The sequence below is a fragment of the Hylaeus volcanicus genome, chromosome 3, assembly GCF_026283585.1.
Source record: "Hylaeus volcanicus isolate JK05 chromosome 3, UHH_iyHylVolc1.0_haploid, whole genome shotgun sequence".
NCBI lineage: Eukaryota > Metazoa > Arthropoda > Insecta > Hymenoptera > Colletidae > Hylaeus > Hylaeus volcanicus.
The window spans coordinates 11,212,782-11,237,857 of NC_071978.1; the positions used below are offsets into that span (position 1 = coordinate 11,212,782).

The 25,076-nt window shown below is 37.7% G+C and overlaps 1 protein-coding gene across 2 annotated transcripts; it reads left to right on the forward strand.

Annotated features, from left to right (window-relative positions):
- The first annotated feature begins 271 nt into the window (after positions 1-271).
- Positions 272-25,064, forward strand: LOC128874167 (serine proteinase stubble-like). 2 transcript variants are annotated; one of them, XM_054118602.1, is made up of 10 exons: positions 272-1,023; positions 16,552-17,042; positions 17,827-17,871; positions 18,556-18,807; positions 21,410-21,495; positions 21,575-21,660; positions 22,171-22,308; positions 22,377-22,513; positions 23,071-23,228; positions 23,960-25,064. In XM_054118602.1, exons 2-10 carry the CDS (start codon positions 16,559-16,561, stop codon positions 24,116-24,118), a joined length of 1,545 nt encoding a protein of 514 aa, XP_053974577.1. In that variant the 5' UTR covers positions 272-1,023; positions 16,552-16,558; the 3' UTR covers positions 24,119-25,064. The 2 variants fall into 2 exon arrangements, with proteins under 2 accessions (XP_053974577.1, XP_053974576.1); XM_054118601.1 differs by lacking the exon at positions 18,556-18,807 and having other exon boundaries at positions 275-1,023.
- The last annotated feature ends 12 nt before the right edge of the window (positions 25,065-25,076 follow it).

The window sequence follows — 25,076 nt, forward strand, 5'->3', positions numbered from 1 at the left end:
CTTATCACTGTTCGTATCATCTTTTCCCGTTTTTATTCGTTTCTACCAATTTCCCTAAACACCGTGGATTTCGAAAACGCGTAAAAAGTATCCTGGCTCCTTTCGTCGGGCAAAGGTTAATCGGTGATTCACCGTTTACCGACGAAGAAAAAAGAAGAAATCGACGCCGGGAGACGCGGCTGCGATCGAAGGACGATCGTATCCTTTCGAGCAGCTCGATTTTCCCGTTCGAAGAGACAGAGAGAAGACTCGAGCAGCCGGTGTCGACCTGGTGGGGGACACACGAGAGAGTTTTACCTACCGAAATGAAACTACTCGGCGGAGAAAGTGAGAGCCGACGTAGCGGACGGTGGGCAACGACGAGCAGGCGACCAGGGCTCCTCGAGACGAGAGGATAGACATGGTGGTCCCTCCTTCGCGTGGATCCTCCTAACCCTTGAACAAATCTTCCGGTTGATCCTGTGCTACGATTCATTCGAAGAGTCGTCGAAGAAACAAGAAAACATTCTGGATCAAACGGAAAAAGAGAAGCGAAGAACATTTGGACACTCCGAACACGAAGATCTACACAGGATATTCGAAGAGTGAATTTTTCTGGACGTTACTTTCTTCTTCTTCTGGAGGATCCTTCGGTTTTCGATCAACTTTGAATTGTGCATTGCTGGAAAGAAGAAAGAAGGAAGAGAAGAAGATGAAACTATGAAGAAGATCGTCGGTGACTGTAAGACATCGGGACACGTTGGGTATGATATGGTACAATGATCGGGTGTAATTGATCGTAGTTCGCCGCGGGTGTCGCGTAATTCGAGTGAGAACCGCGATAGGGGAACTACTGGATACCTCGTGTTCGTTGTTGTGTTATGGTGGTGAGGACTGTTCAGAGTAGACGCGGAAGAAAACGAGGAAGAAGAAGAGACGGTGGAAGGATCCACGCAAAGAATTCTTCCCGAGGGTTCGAAGACAAGCGGAGAAATCGTCTAGAAGAAATTAGTACGGATAGGATTGCTTTGGTTCGAAAGATCGGTAAGTGCAGTACTACGATTCTTTCAGCTTTTTAAATTACAGACATATATATAAAAGGTACGAAGGATATTTGAAAAATCACGATGGAGTGATTCCATCTTGTTTTAAATGACAAAAACGAACCTTTGGTATTTTGGGATGAAACTTGAAAATTCCTTGGGATTTGAGAAAATAATAATCAGAAGTTTAAAGAAAGTTAAATAAACAAATAACAATCGTTCTAGCTCCTTCTAACGTTTGAACGGTTCCCTAATTTGTAGTTCTTTTCAGAAATAAGTAACTTTACAATGAAAAGAAATGTCTTTGATGATTATAGACAATAGTGTTGAAAATAAATAAACGATTCATGAAAGGCTCCAATAGAATAAAATTGAAATTGTCAAATCTCAAAATTCAATCAAAATTTGACAATACGTAATTATCTCATTTCCAATCTCACTGTTATACAAGTGACATCTTTTGTGATTCTGATATTAGTAGCATTTGTGTGTAGTTCCTCTATCCGCTTTAGTTAATGAAGTATTTCATATACGAATAGATATCAGATTAACGAGCTTGAAACCACATTGTTTTAAACCAGATGCAATTTTTGTATCGTGTGCGTCAGCATTAATATCCAAAGAAGACTTAAAAATAACGTTTAAATGTTACTTACTAAGTTTTATGAATAATGCGGAAAGAATAAACATTTATAAAACAATAAAACTACAACAATAAAATTAATAATGATTAATACAAACGTGGGAAGGAGAAATACTTTAAACACGATAGAACGTGAGATGTTGATAATAATTAACAACAACGAGGGAAAGGAGAAATGCTTAAAAAATGATAAAATGTGAGACTGTTCGAAACAGCACGCGCAGGAGATCGTAACACAATAGCCGAGGCGATAGTCATTGGAAAAATCGAGTGAAAGTGAGAAGACCTGGATCAGCTTTTGAAAGAAAGCCTATCCCGTCTGTCCGCCATGCAAAACGTCCGTTAGAAGGTAAACGAAACTAGTGATTTTAATGCCCGACCGAAGCAGCTATTACGAATAAATCGTTGGCCTTTGCCGCAACCTTCGCCGCGATTCGAGTTTCCACGGATGGGAGATTAATGGACGGAAACATTGTGCGAATGCAATTTAACGGGATCCTATTACTGTTTTAATGGCCGCTCTTGCGTGATGCATTGCCGCATAATAAAATCTCCCAATTACCGCTATTTGAAGTCATTCGAGACGTCACATTGGTTTTCGGCCGCTGGAGAAATTAGAAACATTAGGTTTCTCGGTGTTTCTGATGGAAACTGTACACACAGAGGATCTTGGAATACGTGGGACAAAAAAGTGAATCGAAAATGTACGGTAAAATTGTTTTCTATCAGCTATTCGAAGTCATTCGAGACGTCACATTGGTTTTTGTCCGCTGGGGAAAATGGAAACATTAGGTTTCTTGTCGTTTCTGGTGAAAACGTGGTGAAATACGTGGTGTGAAAAGGTGAACCGAAAATATACAGTAAAATTATTTTCTACGATCAATTCGTTTTCGACAAAATTGATTGCGAACCTGGTCTATTTAAAAAGAGTTTCAAATTATCGAAAAGGACTTTCGATATTCGTGTATAATTAATCCAGGCTGACATCCTGCGTATACTGTAAGTAGACACACAAAAGCTTTGTTTGTTTCCACAAATTGAGCAACATTGGAGTAAGATTTCTCGTTACAAATGATCGAATTGAAAGCATCGTTTCTTTTAAATAAACGAGTTTCTACCGTGCAATAGTATGAAACATAATAATAACGTAAAATATGCAAGAATTACTAAACAATATCACGGATATTCACACTTCTCCAAGTATCGAAGTTACGCTGAAGAAACGAGAAGGATATCCAGAGAAAAAGTGAGATTTCTCGTCGCGAATCGCCGATGGCTCGTAGCCATCGAAATGTTCAACTTTCCGACCTCGTAGCCAGTGAAAGTACTTCCGTTCTTTTCCAAAACGAGACGGGCTAGGGGACGAGCATTAAGGATGCACGGTTCGGTACCGTTCGACGGATTGCCTAAACACCACTCCTCGTTTACGTAACACTGTTCGATAGAAGTTTAAAGAAGAGAAACGTCAACCACGAAACGTGTCGTCTTTCACGACCCATAGGAACACGTTCCTATATTTTGTTCTAGCATTCCACACTCGATCAGGCGATTCTAGCGAGTTTCGCGGATTCGCTTCGAAAACCAATTAAACGCTACTTTTTACAAGGTACTAACCATCTCTTCAGCTTTCCGGTAAGGATAAGCGACGCTCGTGAATATTCAATTGGACGCGGGAGCGCGTTACTGTATCCGACACACTTTTTCTTTATTTTCATCTGACTACTGCTGGGATTAATTCCCTCCTAGAAGGAATTAATTTCTCCTAGAAAGTAACAATGCATGATAGTTCCGCGCTCCAGCGCCACTGGAATAATTCTTCGACGAAGAGAAGAAATAATCCTCGTCGGTAGACAGGGTGATGGGGAACCTTTTAGAATTTTAAGGCCGCGTAGAATTGTACAGATATCTCGTGCGGCCACGTACTTGTACTGTTTGTCAATATTATGAGGGGATGGTCATTTAAATAAAAGCTTATTAGAAAGGGACTTCGGGGTTCAAAGATTTTTAAGATATTCGAGTTCTAGAATTTTTGTTATTTAATGATAAAATACGCTTAGCTGTAGTTGTGGTGGATATTTAAATGACGTCATCTTTCACGTTTTATTATAATAATTTGTATTTGAAATTTAAAAAAGTGATGTGATATATTCCGTATCATGTATGTTTTATTGAAAAGAAAGTCTCAAAATCTCTTTTGGAAGATCTATTGGTATAAGTATTATTTGTGAATTGTTCATTTCGTATCAAATTATATAAAACAGTGCAATTCCTAGTAACAACGTGAGTGAACCTGACCGCTGACGTCATATTGAGGGATTACTGTATTTGGTGCATATAATTTCAACGTATAAACATTCGAATATTTTGTGTACTGATCTGGATATTCGCAGTAGTATTTAAGTAGTGTAACGTGGGCTATAAATTAAGTAGACCTAATCCTAGCGCAAGTATATGAATACTTTCATTTATGAATGTTTCATAGAACTATATTCGAATACTCAGTTATTCAAAATTTATTCGTAGCATTTACATACTTATAAAATATACAATACACAATTAGTAAAATATGCGGAAAGGCCGCAACGAACACAAAGATCTCGTCCCTGAGCTAGATTCATCGGTGACTGACGCTAATTGCTTTGAGATGTTCTTTCCTTTTCTGAAATATCTAATAAAACGCAAATGTTGTTGAGAAAATATATTTATAAAGTATTAGCAGTAGTCAGCCATTTCTTCGGTATTCTGTTCTGAGAAAAAACGAAACACTCGATCCTAAGGAATCAAGTAAATATATGTGTTACAAATATAAATAGTCAGTATTGCTTGTAAATATTCAAATACAGAATATAAATGTTTGACAGTCGATTCATAATCCTCTTCAGGATGACGAGTTACACAATGAATTCTAAAAGTAAGAAACGTATTTATGATAGAGAAAGAAGTGTTGCTGATAATAGACAACGTTAGTTACATAAAAACATACAATATTTGCTTATAACAGAAGCACAATTTCAACTCTTATTTAGATAGACTGACTTTTGTTACAAGAAGATATTTACTTTTTAACATTATCGGTTATAAATCGGCTATAAAATCAGGTCCCGATTCACGAACACGCTATTTCCGAGAGTTGAAGAAATGTTCCTTCAACGCTTCTGAATAGTAGTTGAATAAAAAGAACGAATAAATAAGGAGATCTTGAAGCACTCTTTTTCATCGGTCTCGCGATAGATGATGGTGCAATGGAATCGTTCTACCCAAAAGCAGAAAACGACGAGCGATCCGCGGAAGAAGATGAAGAAGAGGCAGAAGAAGAAGAAAAAGTTCGTTACACAATGGAAAGTGTTCGTCACGAAAGGGTATCCGTGAACTAGACCGCAAAGAAGCGTAGCTCTTTCAAGGCCACGAAGTAAGAGCAGAAGCTGTGACGTTCAGATTTCTTCGAACCGGTTTCCTTCGAAAGGTGGAACGCCTACCCAGCTTGGACTCGAGCTGTTAAAGGGCCAGTATTTCTACAAGAAAACTAAAACAAGAAAGAATCGACCGCGATTTCTGTTTTCAAATGATCTACAATCCCACAGTGACTCGAAACCCCTAAAACGTGAACTAATAAATCGCTTCCTACATGAAGCATATTATTATAACGCGGTATTGCGGTAATACTGCCAATATTGCGCCCCGTATAAAAATAGTCGATCTGTACGTCTAACATATACTAAAGATCAAATCAAAGGTTTTTAAATGAGGTTTTAAGTTATTAACATTTTAAATGTCATACATCTTTCTTTAACGCAGATTTTTGTTATACTTCTTGATTGTAATTCAATCAAGTCTAACCGTGACGTGTGCATCTAATGCGTGCAGTTGTAAGGTTGATTTGTTAATTAAATGTTCTATTTGTCAAAAATGTTTCTTCTTTAGAAAATTTTTGTGTCAACTTTCAAAGTAAGTAAACGAGAATTTGTTGAATATTCTAAAGAAAGGTTTGTGAAATTTAAAATGTCATAAGTTGCGATTTCATTAAAAAATGTTCATGCGTTATAAATATTTACGATGCATGTTCACCATGACGATAAAATCATTATTATAAGGATCTGTACACCTACAGAAATACATTTTATTTAATACTACCTGAGAAGTGATTGTGGGTCACATGTCACGCCAGCACAACCATTTTAAAACGAATTATAATTCAATTTAGGTCTTTCATATAAAAATGTCGGGAGCACTATATGTTACATCCTAAGAAGTTTCTAAAATCTCTTTTATCACAATGAACAACTTATAAAAAAACAGTGCTATACACAAGTGTGATTCTAGATTGAAACTAACGACGTTTCTGGTCCTCACCTAATCGATTCTTTTAAGAACTCCACATTTATTTATCATTGTATTCAAGTACTATTCAGACACATGAAAATAAAATTTTGTTTATTCTAGAAGAAGCTTATGATTTATACAAATAACCTCCTAATTCTTTTCTAATTTTATTTAAACGTAATATTTGTGCCCCACATAATTAGTATTGAGTCTTTTAAACTACTACTCCAAAGCATACAAAGAACATTTATTTTGCTCTCGATACAGTTTCATATTTTTGCGAATAACCACTTAATTTTTTCTTAATTACATTTAAAACTTGTAATCTGTATAATAATAAATATAAAGAGTTTTGCACAAGGAGTTTTACGACTTTCTTTTTAATAAACCATAAATGATATGGAATGTATAACACATTTTTTTGACATTAAACGAAAGTATACACAATTTTAATTAAACATGGAAGACAATGTTGCTTAACTGTCCACAACGACAATGTCGACAGGTATGTTTCTTCACACAGACGATCTGAATATTCTCAATCGGCGTTTTCATCGAGAGGAGGAGAACGAGGCCGAATCGGACGAAAACAAAATTTCACGCGCCTCTTATTTTGGCTTTTTCTCCGTTTGCTTTCGGCGAAAGTAAACGGCGCCCGTGCGCGTTGCAGAGAAAGTAACGTATCGCGCTCTTAATGTCGGTTCACACAGAATTCGGGATGCGTGGTCGGTCGTGTGGCGCCAATCGACCGGCATCGATCGTGCACAGAGAGGATCGTACCAACGAAAGGAAAGAAGAATAAAAAAAAAAAAAGTATGAAAATACGCGGCGTACACGCGTGCAACGCACGTGGGCTTTCACGGACAGCTGAGAAACGGAGGTACGAATTATGCATGTGGTATATCTCGTACACGGGAGAAGAAACTCCGTACTTTCGAGCATATCGGCAGCGTGTAGGATAGACTCGTGCTAGTCGTAGGGGAAGGTGAAAGTTCGTACCACGTCGGGGATTCTCTCAGTCACCTGTTTCATCATTTTTTTACGCCGTGTCACTTTTCCTTCGATTAAGTTCAAGGAACAACGACTTTTTCGGACGCGACCAGCTTCTTTGTCTTCGAGGCAGGAGCGAATCCTGTGAAGAAACCATTTGGGGATGATCCTCTTTTTCGAAGGGTTATGCTTCCACGAGGAAAATTTATGTTTGTAATTAAATATTTGTTAATTTTTTTTTATCGTAGTGTGGGTTTTCTTTCAGTCTTCATTCGTTTTGTAGTGTTTACTGGTAAATCTCCGCCATTTCCTTCGATTCCTTATATGTGTATATGAAGTCAAAGGTCGAAACTCCAAGAAAATGACGCGATAAACGATAATTAACGGAATCGAGCGGCAAGAGCGTTAAAGAGATTAACAGGCTCAAATCCAGTTAGAAACTGAAATAGATTTTCTACCGGGTTTCACTTTTCTTGTCTTGTCTTTTTTCTCGACGCGATATGCTTCTTCCCACTGCCTTCGCCATCTTATAATGACTTATATTATATATCACTTTTATCATGTTAAATATTCTCATCCTGTCAACAAGACTACTTGTCAAAGATCTTTATAATGCAACGATTAGAGCTAGACATTTTAGCGCATCAATCCTGTGTGCATTTATCCTGTCAACTAGGCTAGTTCCCAACGATTTCTATAATGGAATACCTAATTGAAAGTAGATATTTTATTGCATTAATGGATGTATTTATCCTGTCAACTAGGATAATTCTCAACGATTTTTATAATGCAACAACTAAAAATAGTTTATTTAGTACGTTTACTTTACGGTGTCATAATCTGTTTTACAAGTTTATTTTGAACTAGAACCTTTAAAAATATATCACTTACTTTTTGTGGTAAAACATTGACCTTTTCATTTATGACATTTTACGATATATTGATATTGAGTTTTCGCTGAATTGACGTTATACCTTCTATACGCAAAAAGACTAAATAATATTCATCAAAGAAAATCTTCTCTCTACTTTTAATTACAAATATATTTATGTGTCGACTGGATATATTTTTCTACATGGCAAAGAAAATCATCAATATTGATTTCAATTAGAAATCGATTGAATTAAAACAGCTTTCATCTCCCACTTTCCAGGGTAGCAAAACGTCTTCACTATACCGTAACAGAATATCCATAATATTAAACAAATCACCAAAGACTTCAAAATAAATATCTTGACTATGCACAATCTACCAAATCAAGCTTAAAATCAACAGCCTAAAATAGAAACCCACCTAGTACTTTAATTTCACCATCATTTTTCAACTCTTACAAGAATATTTATATTTACAAATAAATTGTTTACCAACGACTGATTCCAGCTCTCCACTAAATATAACCATTAACACATTAATCGCCACGTCACTCATATATGGTTATTCCTTTTTACTAATTAATTAGACAAATTAATTCTGAAGTCATGCTATCGAAGAAAATAAATCTGACACGAATAGAATTTGTGAATACGGCGAGGTTAAAAAATAAATACCACGACGAATGCTGGAGTACGCAGTTTCCAATTGTCTCGAAATAAAATGTTCGCCACGTAGAAATTTTCACGAGTATTAGCTTGGCGATCAACGCGTTAATGTAACAAAATATCTACGAACATCTAATTGTTGCATTATTTATTCAACTTGTTGCCTATGGGGACCGTCGTGAGCCTGACGAGCAACATTTTCTATCTGCGCTTTCTTTTCTTTGTTTCGCGTTCTGTCGATTATATCGAGTCTCGCGTGAACGAAAGGGAAAAAGGAAGAATGGCAGAAGAAACAGAACGTGGTCGGTGGTTCGTAACTTCCGGCGGAGCGGGTGGCACTGCGTGAACATGAACTTCATACTGTCCTGCATGCAAGAGGTGCACTTTCACTTCTGCTGAATCTACAGGACAGAGCCAATGACCTACTAACACATCCAACCGTTCATTTGCCATGACGACTCTGCTATGGCAAGGACGTTCAACGTCGATTTCATGGTGTATTCCAGTTTTTAATGCGTGCTCTCAAATTCGGCATTGAAAAGAGCTTGGACCCAATGCCACGGACATTTTATACTCAGAACTGAATTGACTATTAAGGAGTTGGTTAACTATCAAGGAGGCGTGTACTACTCATGGTTATTTAGGAATTAATTGCAGAGAAACTTTGTGTACGAGAAATTTATGTTTACGGTTCATGAATATCTATTGTTTTCGGAGTACAGAAGTATTTTTATTTTTAGTAGTAGTATAGCGGTGTTTGTGATTTCTGTTCTCCATTGATCTGACTTTAACATTGAGAAAAAGGTTCTTATTTATGAATATATTCTTTATTATATGGTATACGACTTTTTTAAAAGTTGAGAAATACCACAGTAGTGGAAGCTTAAATTTTGTTCTCATGTTTGTTGTTGTTTGAACAATATGGCGTTTACTATTTAAAACCTTATTCAAAATTATTCTTTGTAAAATGTTACTATTTTAAATATATTATAGAAAGAAACTACTAAATATTCGAAAGTAAATGCAACAAATTTTCAATAATTAACTGAATACTAACGTTACCCCACACCTTTACTTTCTCCTGTACAATAGTTTATGCTGTAATTCTTTAACGATGAAAAATAAAAGAGAATGTTTCAGAGTACCGTTAGAAATGATGAGAATCGTTCGGAGCCATACAAATTTGTAGGGCATTCCATTGTAAAAATTGACGCAACAGGCCCGTTAGTATCCCTGAAGAGTTCAACAACCTCTGTACCGTATGCGTCGCATAAGAGGTCTTTGTTTATTTTAATATCCTAAGTATCCGTTGAAATTTCACTTGGTATTTAAAATTCTATTCGATTTGAATTATACAGCTTCAACCCTAAAACTACTAAAGATAAAACGTACATCTACCACACAAACAACTAAATCTTTGCAATTAAAGAGAAAGTAAACTAATTCATCCATAAAATTCATTCTCCACTTCAATAGTTTTCCCTAAAAATAACAGCAAAATCATTGTTCATAGTTGAGTGATTTTAACCTCTGTATTCTGATCGCATGAAAGATTCATCAATGTTCTTTCAGCAGTTTCGTTAAATTCGATGCTATTGTTCTTTCAAAACCTTGCGTCTATTATTATTCTTCAGGCTTCTTCAGCCAGGTTTTCGAAATTTCTCTTCGTCCATCGAAAATTCTCGAAACCACCGCTACTTTCCAAGCGCATCCGACGCGTCTTTTTTTCTCGGCTTGAAATTCTTCCGAACCCGAGTACTAATGGATCCACGTCGTAACGAGCAATTAAAGTGTCTTAATTACGACTTTCAATCGGTAAAAAAATGTTCAGAACAGGCGTCCACCGATCTCCCCGCCTTGAAATTCTTCGTCACCTGTCCGGCTATCTCGGAGGGGCACCGAACAATCGGACTTCTTTTCGACCAGGATTTTCAATCTATTATGAAACAGCGCGGCAAGGGCCGTTAGGTGGTTAAATTGTCCTGAACGTGGTCGAACTAGCGATTAATGCGGCTGGCACGACGCCGACGGTTGCCCAATGGGCGCTGACTTGGGACCATAAAACTGACTTCACATTTTCACTCGTCGATTGACCAAAGAGGATGCTGTGGCGTACCATTATGAAGAGTAGTATACGTGACATTAGACTGGGAATTATTTCAATGATTTCCCTGATTACCTTGCATAAAAAAAAATCTGCCAAATTTGAGCTCGTAATTTTAATATTAATACGTGCCTTGAACCTTCAAAAGTTTTGTATGAAAAATAATTTTCTCAATCCTTTACACTTCTTTTTATAACTCCGGTAAAAATTGATGAAATGATTTGAAATTTGGCAGAGTTATTACTATAGTAATGGGAACAAGCCCTATAAATTTCAAATTTTTAGTACATTATTTCTCTACGTATCAACCCAGTAAATACGAAGTTATTTTCTCTATCTAAAATATTTGTTTAATATCATTTTGGATGTTTAAATTAACAGTCATGCATAGCTGATTTGTAATTGTATTACTCACGTTACGGTTATGTCCTCAAACGAGAAACAATTTTAAAAATTCAAGATGAATGTGTCAAGTCTCTTAGATAATATTAGATAATTACTAAATAATTACTTCTATATCATATTAAAATATTACATTTCCAAAATGTATATTTACTATCATTTTCCTCTGAGGTACAGAGCTGCACTTCACATGTTACACGAATGTTCGATTGGATTGCAACGCAATTAAACAGCTCAAGCTAGATTGAAAAGTCCTGAAGAAAATTTTCTTAGTAATAAAATCAAGAAGACAAAATTCCACGCTCAACGATTGCCCAATGGCACTGACTGGCGGGACATAATATTCTATAGAAGTTTTCACTTCTATCACTTCTTAAATAATTGACGAACGAGGATGCTGCTTGGTACCATCATGAATCCCCGTGTGTATAATCGATGCGTTACCAGGTTCCGGGTGAGCCTCTTTTACTTTCACCCGTTACGGAGCTACGTGACGCAAACAACATATTTTCGTCCAGTTGAAAAAGAATTCGTGCGTTCCCTTAGTGAGCTACGGACAATCTCTTTGGCGCGTATACGCTGCTTCCGGTTTCTGAGCAGAGGAATGAGTCGAATGTGGAAGTATTTAATCGACTAAACGTTTTTGCTGGACGGACTTTTACCACATCCTCGTTTCTCTTTGACAATGTCGGTTGGATTAACCTGATATCAGAGACGTGAATATTCACGTTTGAAACATGAGTACATATTTGAGCAATATCTTTACTAGACTCTATTGGGATTCATAAGACAAGAATTTTAATAATTAAATAAAGATGGCAAAATTTTGATTCATTCGTTAATAAATGATTTTTCAAAAGGGCCTTTAGGATTTTGTTTTCCAATAAAATTCAAATGTTATGAAATCTATTTGATTTTCATGCAAATGTTGATAACGATTTTTAGACGATTAAAATCGAGAAATGATATTATTTAAGTGTCCACTATGATTACACTAACAGCAATTTTGTTATTAAAAGACAAAATTCTAAAGCTTCGTTTAGAAAACCTTTTATAATTAACTGAAGAATTATGCATTATTTAAATTTAATATTTAATTTAATGTTTATCTTAATATTAATTCAATTAATAACATTTTTGTATACACCGGAAAGCTACACCACTATCAACGAAGAAGTCCTAATTATTTAAATAATTATTTACCGAAGAAACAGTACGATTAATTGAATCACAAGTCGCATACTTACTTTTAGACGTAAGATAATGAAAAATTGGATTTCTCCTAAAGTGTCCAGACGTAAAAATGATCGAGGCTCGAAAAGACATGCTAGATCAATTTCTATTCGTGTACTATTGTATGAAGACTCTTTTTAACGATTCTGGACTCTTCGATGCCAACAATTTCGTGTAGAAGTAAAAGCTAAACAGAGTTTGCTTTAAACACAAGTGCTTAACTTTCACATCGTTAGTAGCAATTCTCCACAACTTCTAACATCTCTTCCGGATTTTAGAGAAAAAAATATGTCAAACGTGGAAGCGTCTAATCTCTTCAATGTTAGAACAGTAGCCAATTCTACTGCATCATCGTTTCTCTATTCCGACATTAAATATCAAGCTTCGATGTTAGACACGTGGGTGTCTGTGTTTAGAAAGTGGAAGAACATTCCAGAAATTTCTATTATAGAAGGTAGACTTCTTCAGAATTTTTAGAAAGAGAATTCTCCCGTTCTTCGTTAAAAATTAGGACGATAAGCCCTAATCAATGCCTTTTAATGACCATCGAAGCTTCAATGCTAACAATTTCGTTTTAGAAATTAATGTTACGTAACGTATATTTACTGGTTGAGTGGGCACCTTTTATGTCACAAGCAGATAATTATCAGGACTCGTGTTCACAGTTTCCGGGGTCAAAACAAACGAATAGGTCAGATGTAGAAGAGTCTAATTATTTGAACGTTACAGCAGTATTCAACTTCGCTACATCCTCGTTTCTCTACAGCAAACATCAGACGTCCTGACTTAATGTTAGAGATGTGGGAGCTCATGCTTAGAAAGTGAGAGGATATTTGGAAATTCTAGTTATTCTTTTGGGATCCTTGAAAGTACCAGCTTGGTTGTTCAGAAGTAAGGATAATAATGTGGCACTCTGAGGCCGACACTCTCGTGTAGAAGTTATAATTAGATGAGGTGTGCCCTAAGAAAAGCACAAGGTTTCGATATCACAAGTTGGAAATCCCCACAACTCATACACACCTTTTCCGGTCTCTGAGGAAACGAATAGGTTAGACGTAGAAGTAGCCAATCACGTGGATGTTCAAATTGGATACTATCTAACTGTATCCTCCTTTAGGTTTATCTATGGTAACGTTAGATTTTTTACTTTGATATCAAAGGCGAGGGAATTTGGATTAGATTGTGCGAAGACAGTTGGAAACTGTGATTATAAGATCGATACAAAAAGAATTTGTCCTTTCGTATAACATACTATAGGTATTCTTTTTAGCTACAATTAGGGATAGATAAAGTTAATTTTTAGGGAAAAAGACGGATAACTATAATATTATAAACAGAAAATCTTTATAACTAATGCATATTATTTGTGAATTCTGAGGAGACAAATACGACAGTTGTGGTTGTGTCTAATCATTTGGTTATGTATATGCTTTTCTGTAACAGACATGGACAGAACTCTCAATTTATCATTTTCGTGAAAAATATTACAAGAATTTCTCGTCCCACTTTTACAGAAGAATCATCCACGATGATTAACATGATCTTCGATCAAGTTCTGACACCTGAAAGATTAACACTCCGTATAATTTAACAGTTTATGTTCGAGCTACAGTGTAATGGATGACTGTCCCACAAAAGTTAATAAACTGACTACCAGTTAATGGACTGCGAATGGTGTACGATCAATTACCCGGGGAAAGTACTGATTTTTGTTCAGAATCAGCTATTAACGAGGCGATTGAATGGGATATACAGAGTGTGACCGGTTAATCTGCGATCTAATGATTTTCACTAACGAAAGTGTTACCGATGGATTGGCGAAGTTTCCCCGATAAAAATTAGTTCGCGCACGATCTTATTCGGAGTATTTTTAATGTCTAACGCAATGAACGCAAATTGAAATAATAGCAATTCAGGTATATCGTATCTCTTTGGAAGTAAGAGTTATTGGAAATTCAGAATTTTTGAGTGTGAGATAGAATCGCAGGAAAGGGTAAAATTTTAATGGTGTTTAATGATGTAACTCAGTGTTTATATAATACATGGGTTGAATAATACATTAAATGGTTATATTATACTCGATTCATTTAATGCAGAATTGGGATCATGTAAAATTCAGATAATGTAATGGTAGGAATATATTTGTTACAGTAACGTAATTCCATTTGATATATTTGCATGTACTGTGATAAAATGTATTATATGAACAATGGAAGCATATTTTTGGATTTACGACAACACTATAAGAAATCACAGATAATATAAACATAAACCTATAAAAAAATAGGACACCAGGATATTCCTACCATAAACCAATTAAAAGGATCGGTTTATTGAACCTCGAGCACATAGTGTTTCGTCCTATGGAGGCGTATCGTTCGCTTGACTAATCTAAATGTAATTTTATTTTACACTTTACAAGTTCGCAGCCATTAGCTCGCTATTACTCGCGATTCTTTCTTACGATTAATGTCTCGAATGAATACTTCTTCTGAACCGTAATTGTTATTAATGTCTAATCGAACACCGAATGATGCTGTATGTATCATAACTGTTTAATTATGTCGGAGATATTACGTTTTACATGTTATAAAATTAATAACTTCTACAAATGTTATTCTCTGACTCTTAGAAGCCTGGTTTTTCAAATTAAATTTTAAAAGATATCAATGTATTTATTATTTGAACAATGTTGACAGCTGACGTTTATTTCTTTAACTTTTGTTGAAGGGAACATTACGGAATGGTAACATACATACAGCCAAATATTAAAAACAAACCAAATGCAAGTGTACAATTCGATTTAAAAGTCCGGTATCAAATTTGAAACTTATGGCATTTAAGGGTTAAATTATCTAATCTTTAACTGTCTCGAGACAAAATTTTAATTTCGTAGAAATGTTCACGAGATTTAACCTGGCAGCCAACGTGTTTAAAAGAAAGAATTGGAACACCAGGACTTTCCTACCATAAACTCGTTAGGAATATTAGTGTATGCGTTTCAGCCGCAACGAGAAACGGTCGACCCTCGATGAAGCGTGCGGTCGAGTCATGAATCGTGGCGTGTTCCGTTGTCAGGCGCGGTTAAAGACGAACCCCGTTCAACAGTTTTCGCAAAAAGGGATTCGCGTGGATGTAGCTACGTTCGCCTGCGTGCTCCACGTGGCTCGTTAACCTCGCTCACGCGACGTTTCCTCCGCGGTTCCCAGAAAATTGATTCTAATGCCCGATGGAGGATCGAAGAGCGGTCGGCTCGTGGCACGTGAAACTCGGATCGCGGTGAAAATCCCAATGAATCGTGTCAGGCTAGAAATCGGCGGATGGGTAGTTGAAGGAGAGGAAAAAGAATTTAATTATCTCGCGTGACGCGCGATACAATCGGGGCTGGGCGGAGGTTCGCTCTCGCGCAATCGAATCGATTTTCTAACACTCGTCCCACCGTTTTTCCCCCTCGACGGTGGAATCTTGATCGTTCACCCTTTCGTTAGCGCGCGATTTATCTGGGGAAGCCGGTCTCCGTGTTTGCTCTGTTTATTCTGGTGATACGCCGTATCAAGCGATCGGGTGTTTAACGATTTGCTCAGGCTAATTGAAGAAGCGTATCGGCGAAGTGAAGGACTACGGATCTCTGCGTTTTGGGAGGAGGACAATGTTTGATGCGCAAATAACGGGCAGAAGTCGCGGGACTGCGAAAGAAAATAAAAGACGCAAATATTGTGCCAAGCAGTGATTTCTAATACGTGATTTGAATACGGACCGTTTTATTTAATTAATGGTGGAGGGAAATTGTGTATACAGGATGGGGCAATAAATTGTTCCTCCTTAAATAACTTTTAATCGTATTAAAATATAGCCTATGTTATTACGAGATAGTGGCGTTTTCTACTACTGACAAAATGTTTAGAAGCTTTTCTAGAGGTGTTTTTACCAACAAATTTTACCTCTTTAGAATATCAGTACAGAAGTATAGACAAATGGCCGTATATTACAGACGACATAAAATTACATGACATAAAGTAAAATATAATAATACGTGAGAATGGCTACAACCGTAATAAAGTAATAAAATAATAAAAGTAGTTACAGTTTATTTCTCAAAGAACTCAATAGCTGCTATTCTTCTTGTTGTTTCTTTCATTGTTTATGATGGTCCATTGACAAAATAAAAAATGTTGTGAATAAGAAGACTTTATTAGAAAAACAAATTCGCAATTAGTTAAAATGAAACATTTTAACAAGATTCATAATTAGGAGTAATCAAAATTTCTAATGGACAACATTTATTTCTCCTTATTTCAGCTGAACGATGGGTACAGCTAGGTGGTGCCAATGGTTGCTCATAGGAATAGTCCTCATCGTCTCTTCAAGTCGTACCACGAGTCAAACAGAAGTCTCAGGAACGAGTCCCGGCAAGCCAGAGACAAACTTTAGCCCTAGTATCGTGGAAGCTCAAAACGATAACGAGAACAAGACCGATCTGGCACTTAACTCTGCTCGTAGACGACGATACGTTCGGTTCCCGACCGGTCCAGCTGGCTATCTCTTCGAGGGTGGCGGTCCACCTATAGGAAGGAACATTGGTGTTCCTCCTAACGTACGATTCCCGTCATGGAGGCAACACAAATCCGTGTGGAGGAGTCCTGTCTCTGAATATAACAGGCCAGTGATGGCCCATCGGACACCGCGACTTATCTTCCGCGACAACGACTTTCCATCCCCTGTCGGTGGCAGCGCACCCTCCTTCTTCCAACAGTCCAACCACTTACCAGATTTCGAGGACGACGCAAGAGGTAATATGTAGATCTAGTTTGCAATAATTCGTGTATACCAAGCATGGAAGGCCAGTGGTGACCAGTCCTGGGATAATTTCTGGAGACTGAGTGGGGGAAATATGAGGGTTGAAGAAGTATTTATTGTTTAGCTTTGAAAGGGCACGGTGCAATAAAGTTAAATTATTCCGAAAATTCATAGAGTGTTCATTTGAGAACTTTCCACTCGAATTCGAAAAGTATGGAAGATATTAAGAAAGTGTAGAGAAGTAAAAGAGAGGGATAGTAGCACCTCGAAATCCTTGAATACGTGTTTTACGCCTGAGACGTTTTTTCTGAAGTATAGCACCTCTCTTCATAATAATACATAGATGAATCTATACAAGAATCTTTTAAGACTGAAATTTTTGCAGAAAGAGTTTCTCTCAAATCAAATTGTTGTAAATATTTCTTGAAATAAATTCTTACTTTCGTATATCATTTTGAGCGTCATTTCTTTCGCTAAATTTGATTTAAAAAAAATAACGAAGTAATTAATTGTTCGAAATAGCTATTATTTCAAACGCATCGATATTATTTTTATTTACAAATAACTGTCCGAAATAAATTATTGTACATAGCCATTTTCTATTTTTATCTCATTTAAAATACCCAGGTCCCTTTAAAGTAATACTTTGATTAGTATAATTTTCAAAGTTGCCAGGTCTACCTGCAAAGAGTATGAATAGTATCGATACCGTATCAGTCCGATCACTAACCAAGATAACGATTCCCCAGACCACTAATAACCGATTTATTGTTTCAGATCATCGAAAGCAAACACTCGACGATTACCCTAGGTTAGAGTCAGGTACGTTCCCTGAAAGCAATGGTTTACGACGTCCCAGAAAACGGCGCACCGATGATTCGTGGCCCCAGTTGCACCTGTCGAAAGCCCGTTTCGCAGAGTGACTCCGGTCTTTCGCTAATTCAATGACTGAAACCGATAGCCTCTGGATTTCGTACTCGTCGGATAATCGTAAATTAGCCAGCCACCGAGCGCAATATCCTCAGCTAAGTGTCGCAACGATTGCGACACGCGGTCTCGTTTCCGTCGAGCTGACGATTTCCGTCATCCGCACTGGTCACATCGTTACGACAGACGGGTTTAAGCGTCCTTTCCTGTTGCTTTTACGATTTCGTCGAGTCTTATCGCGATTGTATTAGCAACGCGTATATCTTTTATGAAAACCAGTTGCCCAACCGGGTTCGTTGGTCCCTTTTTGCTAAGTATTCCGAAGCTAGGCTTAGGCTTGGAGTAATCAGACGTCGGTCCATCGACGCGTGTCTCGATGATCGACAGATTCGAGTGGGTGGTCGATAATTGAGATCTTTGAGCCATTTTAGGGGTTTAGATATTCGTTTAAGCAGCGATCGAGTTTGGATCGGGCGTTTAATCGCTACAACGAGGCTAGACTGTCTTTGCTTCGTTCGGTATGAAATAAGGGATGATAGACAAAAAGAAGAACGAACAGTTTTGCCCCGTTTTGTGCAGAGCCGCGTCAACAAAACAGACCGCTGTGGAAGGGTGACGATACGTTGTGCGCTGACGGACGAAGCTGCGAATTTTTTCTAATGTGCTGGATGTCCGCTGGCCTATTGGACGGCAGTTGCGGCGGCATTATGTACGCTTGTTGTCAGCGGAGAGAACCGAAAGGTAGCTCTGATTATAACCTGATTGAGGCACCTAGAGATCAGTCTCAGCCGCTTCCGTTGGATACTTACACGGAGACCGCCAATGATGATCGTAAGTCCTTCCTACAGAAGCATGCCATCCGATTCTTGCACTAGCATGATCGACCCACACTGTCTTGCGCTCTTTGGGAACGGTTCCAGAATGTTCTCTTTATTAGACGTCGGATGTTTCCCCTGTCTTGTCTGCACCACGTGACCACTTCTATCCTGCACCCTTTCAGTTTCTCTGTCCTTTATATATTCTCCGTGTTTCCAGTCTTTAATGACATTTCATATTTCAATTCTTCATGTCTTCATTACTTCATCACCTTTTCATATCTTCGATCTTCTTTCCTTTTTTCATGTCTTCTTCTCATAGTTCTTTACATTTATTCAGATTTTTATATCTTTTTGTATTGTTCCTTCGTATTTTCATCTGTACTTCAACTGTCTCATGTTTTCATTTCTTCATAACTTTATATCTAATTTCACTACATTTTTACCTTTCCATCTCCAATTTACATCCCTTTACTTCATATTTTCTTCATCTTTCTCTTTCCATTTCTCATTATTTTATCCCTTCATTTCTTCATTTTATCATATTTTCATCTTTTCTTACCGTTACATCTGCTACTCATCACGTTTCCATATCTTCATACGTTCATGTGGTTATATCTTTACGACTCCATATCTTTATAGTTTCAAAGCTATATATCTTCACATCTTCATATCGCCATACTTTCTTACCATTGTACCTTCAAACCTCCATATCTTCATGCATTTGTATCTTTACATCTACATAGCTTCATATCTTCGAATCTTCATAGTTTTAAAGCTTCAAATCTTCCTCTCTGCATATCTCCACTTCTTCACATTTTCTCATCTGCATCTCTTCAACTCTGTTTCACTTCATCTGTGTATCTCTCCATTTCTTCATCCCCTTATCTCTAGTCTCTTCATACCTTGTCCTTGTCAACATCACCCCCTCAACCATTCATCCTTTCGCCTCTTTAACTACTTTTCTAGCCTTCCTGTGATCTATCTACAGCTCACATCCCTGACATTCTCACTTATATTTCTCTCCTTCATTTTTCATATCTCGTACCTATATCCCGCCTTGTCGCAACGTCTCTTCACTTTCAAAATTAGTCTCCTTCTCACTTGCACTTTCGTTAGCATGTGTCGAACGTCACTTTCTCTATTCACACCTTCAAAGCATGAAATTACGTGCACCAGACGACTTTTCACGTTTTCGTTCCCTCTCCTCGATCCTCAGTCCGCGCGGCTCGGCTTGCATGCGAAGCGATTCTTCCCCTTCTCCCCTTCTTCCTCTTCCTTCCAATTAGTTTTCCGAAGAGGACTCTTTTTCCCTTACATTTTCTTTTGTTTGTCGAACGATCTTGCATGCTCATCGTGATAACAACGAATCCGTTCTGCACGTCTTCGTCGGTTCCCTTGTCACGCGAGTAGCTCCCTTTCATTCCGTACCAACTTCCGGTTCCCCTTGTTCTGGAGGAAACAGTCCTTTGCATCCCTGAGGTCTCGAAGTTCGCGCGTCGGTTTGGTAAGCAAGCAGAATGAAATAGGATTTGCTAGATTAATCCTTACGTGACATTGCCGTTTTTATATCTTCATATGTATTGGACGTTTTTCATGACGGAACAAAGAAAATATTTTTAGTAGCTTGCTAATCATAGGAAGAATAAAAAAGCGTACTTTTAATACAAAAATGCATTATTTTTACTGTTGTATTTATTACATTTATTATCTTATTTTTGTTCGCAAAAATTAATATTTATATCAATACCTTATGCCTGTGTTTATCAACCTATTAACTATGTCGATGGTTGTCTATTTACAATGCACAGTTTGAAGAAATAAATAAGGCATTACCTTACCTTGGCATATACCTTGTAACAGTATGCACGAGATGTCAGCCTGTATTAATATATACTAATATAGAAAATTCTCTTCTCAGACTCCTTCTAAATAAATCGCTACATAAAGTATTAATTAGTGTTAGCGCAATATTTTTCACGTGGACACCAGATAAAGCGATGACCTAGTGGCAAGTTAGATGTGAATCATTGACGTTCGGTAAGGGTTAATATAACGACACTTTTCTCTCGGGTCGAATTGGAACGCGTCCAACTTTCATTCGAAATGTTTTAAGTGAACACTTCTGATCGAGCCACAGGTAATTAGCAATCGTGTGATTCTTTCTATCATTTGACGAACGCTTTACTGAATTACTCCAAGTCTAATTCGGTAATACTTAGTCTGTAGGACTCGCGTCGAACGATACAGAGTCCATTGTTCGATAACTTCGCGATTAATTCTTCGGGGTAAGGGGATTCAAACCTCTCCCATCTTTTGTTTAACTTTCATATTTTCTTTAAAGTTTCCTATTCAGTTGACGATACCATGAATTAACGCTATACAAGTCAAAGGCTTGAGTTTTATTATTCTTTTTAAATCGTGTTCCTCGAAGAGTTAATCAGACGATTTTCATTGGATACCTTTAAACGTATCAGCGTGAACCAGTTAACAATCGTTACGATACGACGCTTGAACGATTTGATTTTCCGTTACTAACACAACGAGAAGTGCTCGCGAATGAAAATTCTGCATGGAGTCCTAGATCTAACGGGGAGTCTACATCCTTGTAATTGCAGGCTGCGGTATCCCCGCCTCGAAGCAAACCGCTCAGAGAAGAATCGTCGGCGGCGACGAAGCTGGCTTCGGCAGTTTCCCATGGCAGGTCAGACCCGCATTGAACGAATCGAAGTTGTCCGTTTGCGTGTCGCGTTTTAAACAGAGAAAATGTTCTGCTTTCTCAGGCATACATACGAATCGGGTCCAGTCGATGCGGTGGCACACTCGTCAATCGTTTCCACGTCGTCACTGCCGGCCACTGTGTAGCCAAGTGAGTACAGAACAACTTGTAATGAAATGTGCTACTCCAACGTGAAGTAGAAACGTTTCTTTAAATACTCTCTATTTCTAGTGGTCGATTTGTTTGAACCCTTTTGGTCCTCCGAATGCATACTGTGGGTCAAGAAATAAATCACGAAAAATGATACTATTAATTAGGCTATAGACACATACATGCGTTTGTCAATCTTTTTAATCTTCTGAGCGCTTGAGGCACAATTATCAATGTTTTCCATACTTTTTGTTATATCTATTATGTTCAAATATTTAGATACTTTAATTTCCAAGTTAATCCTTATCCTCAAAATTTTGTTTGATTTTATTCAAATGAAAATGTTTCAAAAGCATACGAAAAATGAAAACATTGTGTCATTGAAGAGTGTTCAGCACTCAAAGAGTTAAACGCAATAAAGTTAACGGTAATCGCTTGCTTTTCGACTTTGTCGCATTTTTATTTTAATCACGAATGGAGTGATAATTATATACTCAATTTGCATACCAGAGCATCGGCCCGCCAAGTTCAAGTCACTCTCGGCGACTACGTGGTCAATTCAGCCAGTGAAACCTTGCCAGCTTACACTTTCGGTGTCAGAGAGATCCGTGTTCATCCTTACTTCAAGTTCACCCCTCAAGCCGACAGGTAACCTTCAGCGGATACACCTGGCAAACGAGTATTCGTTTCGTCGAATGAAAATGTTTATTATTTAGGTTCGACGTGGCTGTTCTTCGACTGGATCGACCTGTTCATTACATGCCTCACATAGCACCGATCTGCCTGCCTGAGAAGAACGACGACTTTCTGGGTCAATACGGTTGGGCCGCGGGATGGGGCGCGCTGCAAGCTGGTAAATACCAAAACGAGTCTTTTGCGAGGTTTTGAGTAATCGTGGGGATATTTTTTTCGTATCGGTTTCATGATTTCTTTTTATAATCTAAATACTTGAGGTAAGCTTTCGAAATTTGGTACGTTTGTTTGTACATATTTATAAAAGACTGTAAAATTTCCAACTGTTCTGTGTAATTTTTTTAGAAGCTACGTAAAATATTCTGTGTAAAAAATATGTTAACGCGATTGAAGTCACCCTGAAAACTAATATTGCTTTATTCATCATGAATGTAGTTGTAGCTTGAATTATAGAAGATTAGAAGAATGGTGGTGGCACTTCAAACTTAAGTTTTCGATTTTTCCGCTCAATTTGTGACTCTACTGGTCCGATAAAAATAGTAATTATTAAGATATCACAAATTTCCTACGCCGTAAATGGTTACAACTTTGATAATTAAAAATTTTAGTTGAAACGATGCGGTAGAAATATTCCAAAGACCTTAGACAACAAGAATGTCAATAAAAAGATTTATTTTTTAAAAACGAGTACCACTTCAAACCTTTTCGAATGACCAGGTTCGAGGTTGCGCCCGAAGACGCTTCAAGCGGTGGACGTACCTGTGATAGACAATCGAGTCTGCGAAAGGTGGCATCGGTCGAACGGCATCAATGTCGTAATTTATGACGAGATGATGTGCGCTGGATATCGCAGTGGCGGCAAAGACTCCTGTCAAGTGAGAATCGAGTCTACATTTTCAGTGTGGGGCTATTGAACAAGGACATTGTTTTTTTAATAACTTGTAATAGTACTTCTATTAGGTCGTCCTGAAAGTTCATGCCATTTACAGTCAGTGTAATAACTATTCGTACAGGAACCATTTATTTTAAATTGATTACATTGACTGTATACTTCTGCTACCCAAATTAATATATGAAAAATATCCTTAAATGTTATGAAAAACGTAATTTTATAATATTTTCCCACCTTTCTGACATACTCATTATATCGTCACTATCAAATTTCTGTAGTTTTTTTTTTTTTAATAAATATTGACACAGTCTGCGGCATGAACTTATGGGGCGACCTAATGTATTCTGACTGTAATTGAAATGAATGCAGGAAATAAGGAATACTTTCAGAGTTAAACATAACATCATAATCCGTGTTGTTTTCTAACAGTAACTAAAGTAGATAAACAAGACCCAGGACTCCACATCCATTAACACGTTGGCTGCCAGACTAAAACTCGTGAAAATTTCTCCAAGTTCAAATATCGTCCTGAGACTATCGAAGAGTAGATAATTTAACATTTATCGCGGTATATAAATTTGTAACCTATTATTTTCATCGTTGTCGCACTTTTGGTATCACTTTCTTTAACTCGATTACTAAAAAGTACCGTCACTCATTTCTGGGGGACACGGCGACCAACGCGTTAAAGTTATCTTTCGTGGGCTTTTTCAGGGTGACAGCGGTGGACCACTGATGCTGGAGAAGACAGGACGCTGGTACCTGATAGGGATAGTGTCAGCGGGATACTCCTGCGCTCAGCCAGGCCAGCCAGGGATCTATCATCGCGTGGCGAAGACCGTCGACTGGATAACGTACGTCATCAACTCGTAGCGGCGTAGATCCAGGAAACGGAGACCGTTCTCTGCACGCTAAGAAGCTTTGCATGAAACAAAGTTCGCGACACGGTACTGGATATGGGTCTCCATGTTCGCAAGTGGCCGAAAAAGGATCGGAGGAGTGCTCTGGAGCGAGACTGGCCGGCGGATAAGATTAAACGCGTGCACTGTGTAACCAACGATTTGGCCATTTTGTATTCGAAGCATGTAAATACCGCAACAACGCGACGTCCACGGAAACGGTTTCGTATGTCGGGAAGAGACTTTTTTCTTCGTCGAAACTGTTAGCGTTACGTGTCATTTTTAATATATATATATATATATTTTTTTTTTTTAATGAAACGAGACGAAGCGTTGCGTGACCGCTGGTGTCTTAAGCAACATATTATTTGTCGCCTCGGTTGTCGACGAACCGGCGAGGACTGTATCGACGTGAATATTTTCTAAATTAAGTGCGTGTGATATTTGTTTATATTCGCGCTTAATAAATGTTCGATTTTTATTTCAAGACTGGTCTCATTTCTCGTTCCATGAGAGAAAGTGTTGATGATTGTAATTTATATGGAGAGTGTGATTGTCATTGGGGCAAACTTGAGTATGAAAATTTGGTAATTTTAAGTTACCTGAGACATTGTACTCTGATTAATAACAATAACCTAGAAGAACGAGTACAATGGTCCTCGATGGGTTGAGTGCTCAGGCTACTCTTCTACATTTATCGAACTACATAGAAGCATTAAGAGCCAATTGTAACGAAACATTTTTTGTTACTACAGTAAAATCTCCTTAAATGCAGAAACTTCTATACGATAAATGCACAAAAACCATCCCCACCACTGAGGTGTGTAGCTTTTGAGGGGTCGAGGAGTTCGATCGACGAGCAGTATCACACTGATTCGCTCCGTCCCACACTGTGATATTTCAGCGATCTAGCGGGCCAAGGGTTAAATAAA

Excerpts from the sequence above, each read along its gene's own strand:
- LOC128874167 (XM_054118602.1), top strand. The coding sequence starts at position 16,559 with ATGGGTACAGCTAGGTGGTGCCAATGGTTGCTCATAGGAATAGTCCTC. Across the intron at positions 17,043-17,826 it reads TTTCGAGGACGACGCAAGAG|ATCATCGAAAGCAAACACTC; the intron begins GTAATATGTAGA and ends TTATTGTTTCAG. Across the intron at positions 23,229-23,959 it reads GCGGCAAAGACTCCTGTCAA|GGTGACAGCGGTGGACCACT; the intron begins GTGAGAATCGAG and ends GGGCTTTTTCAG.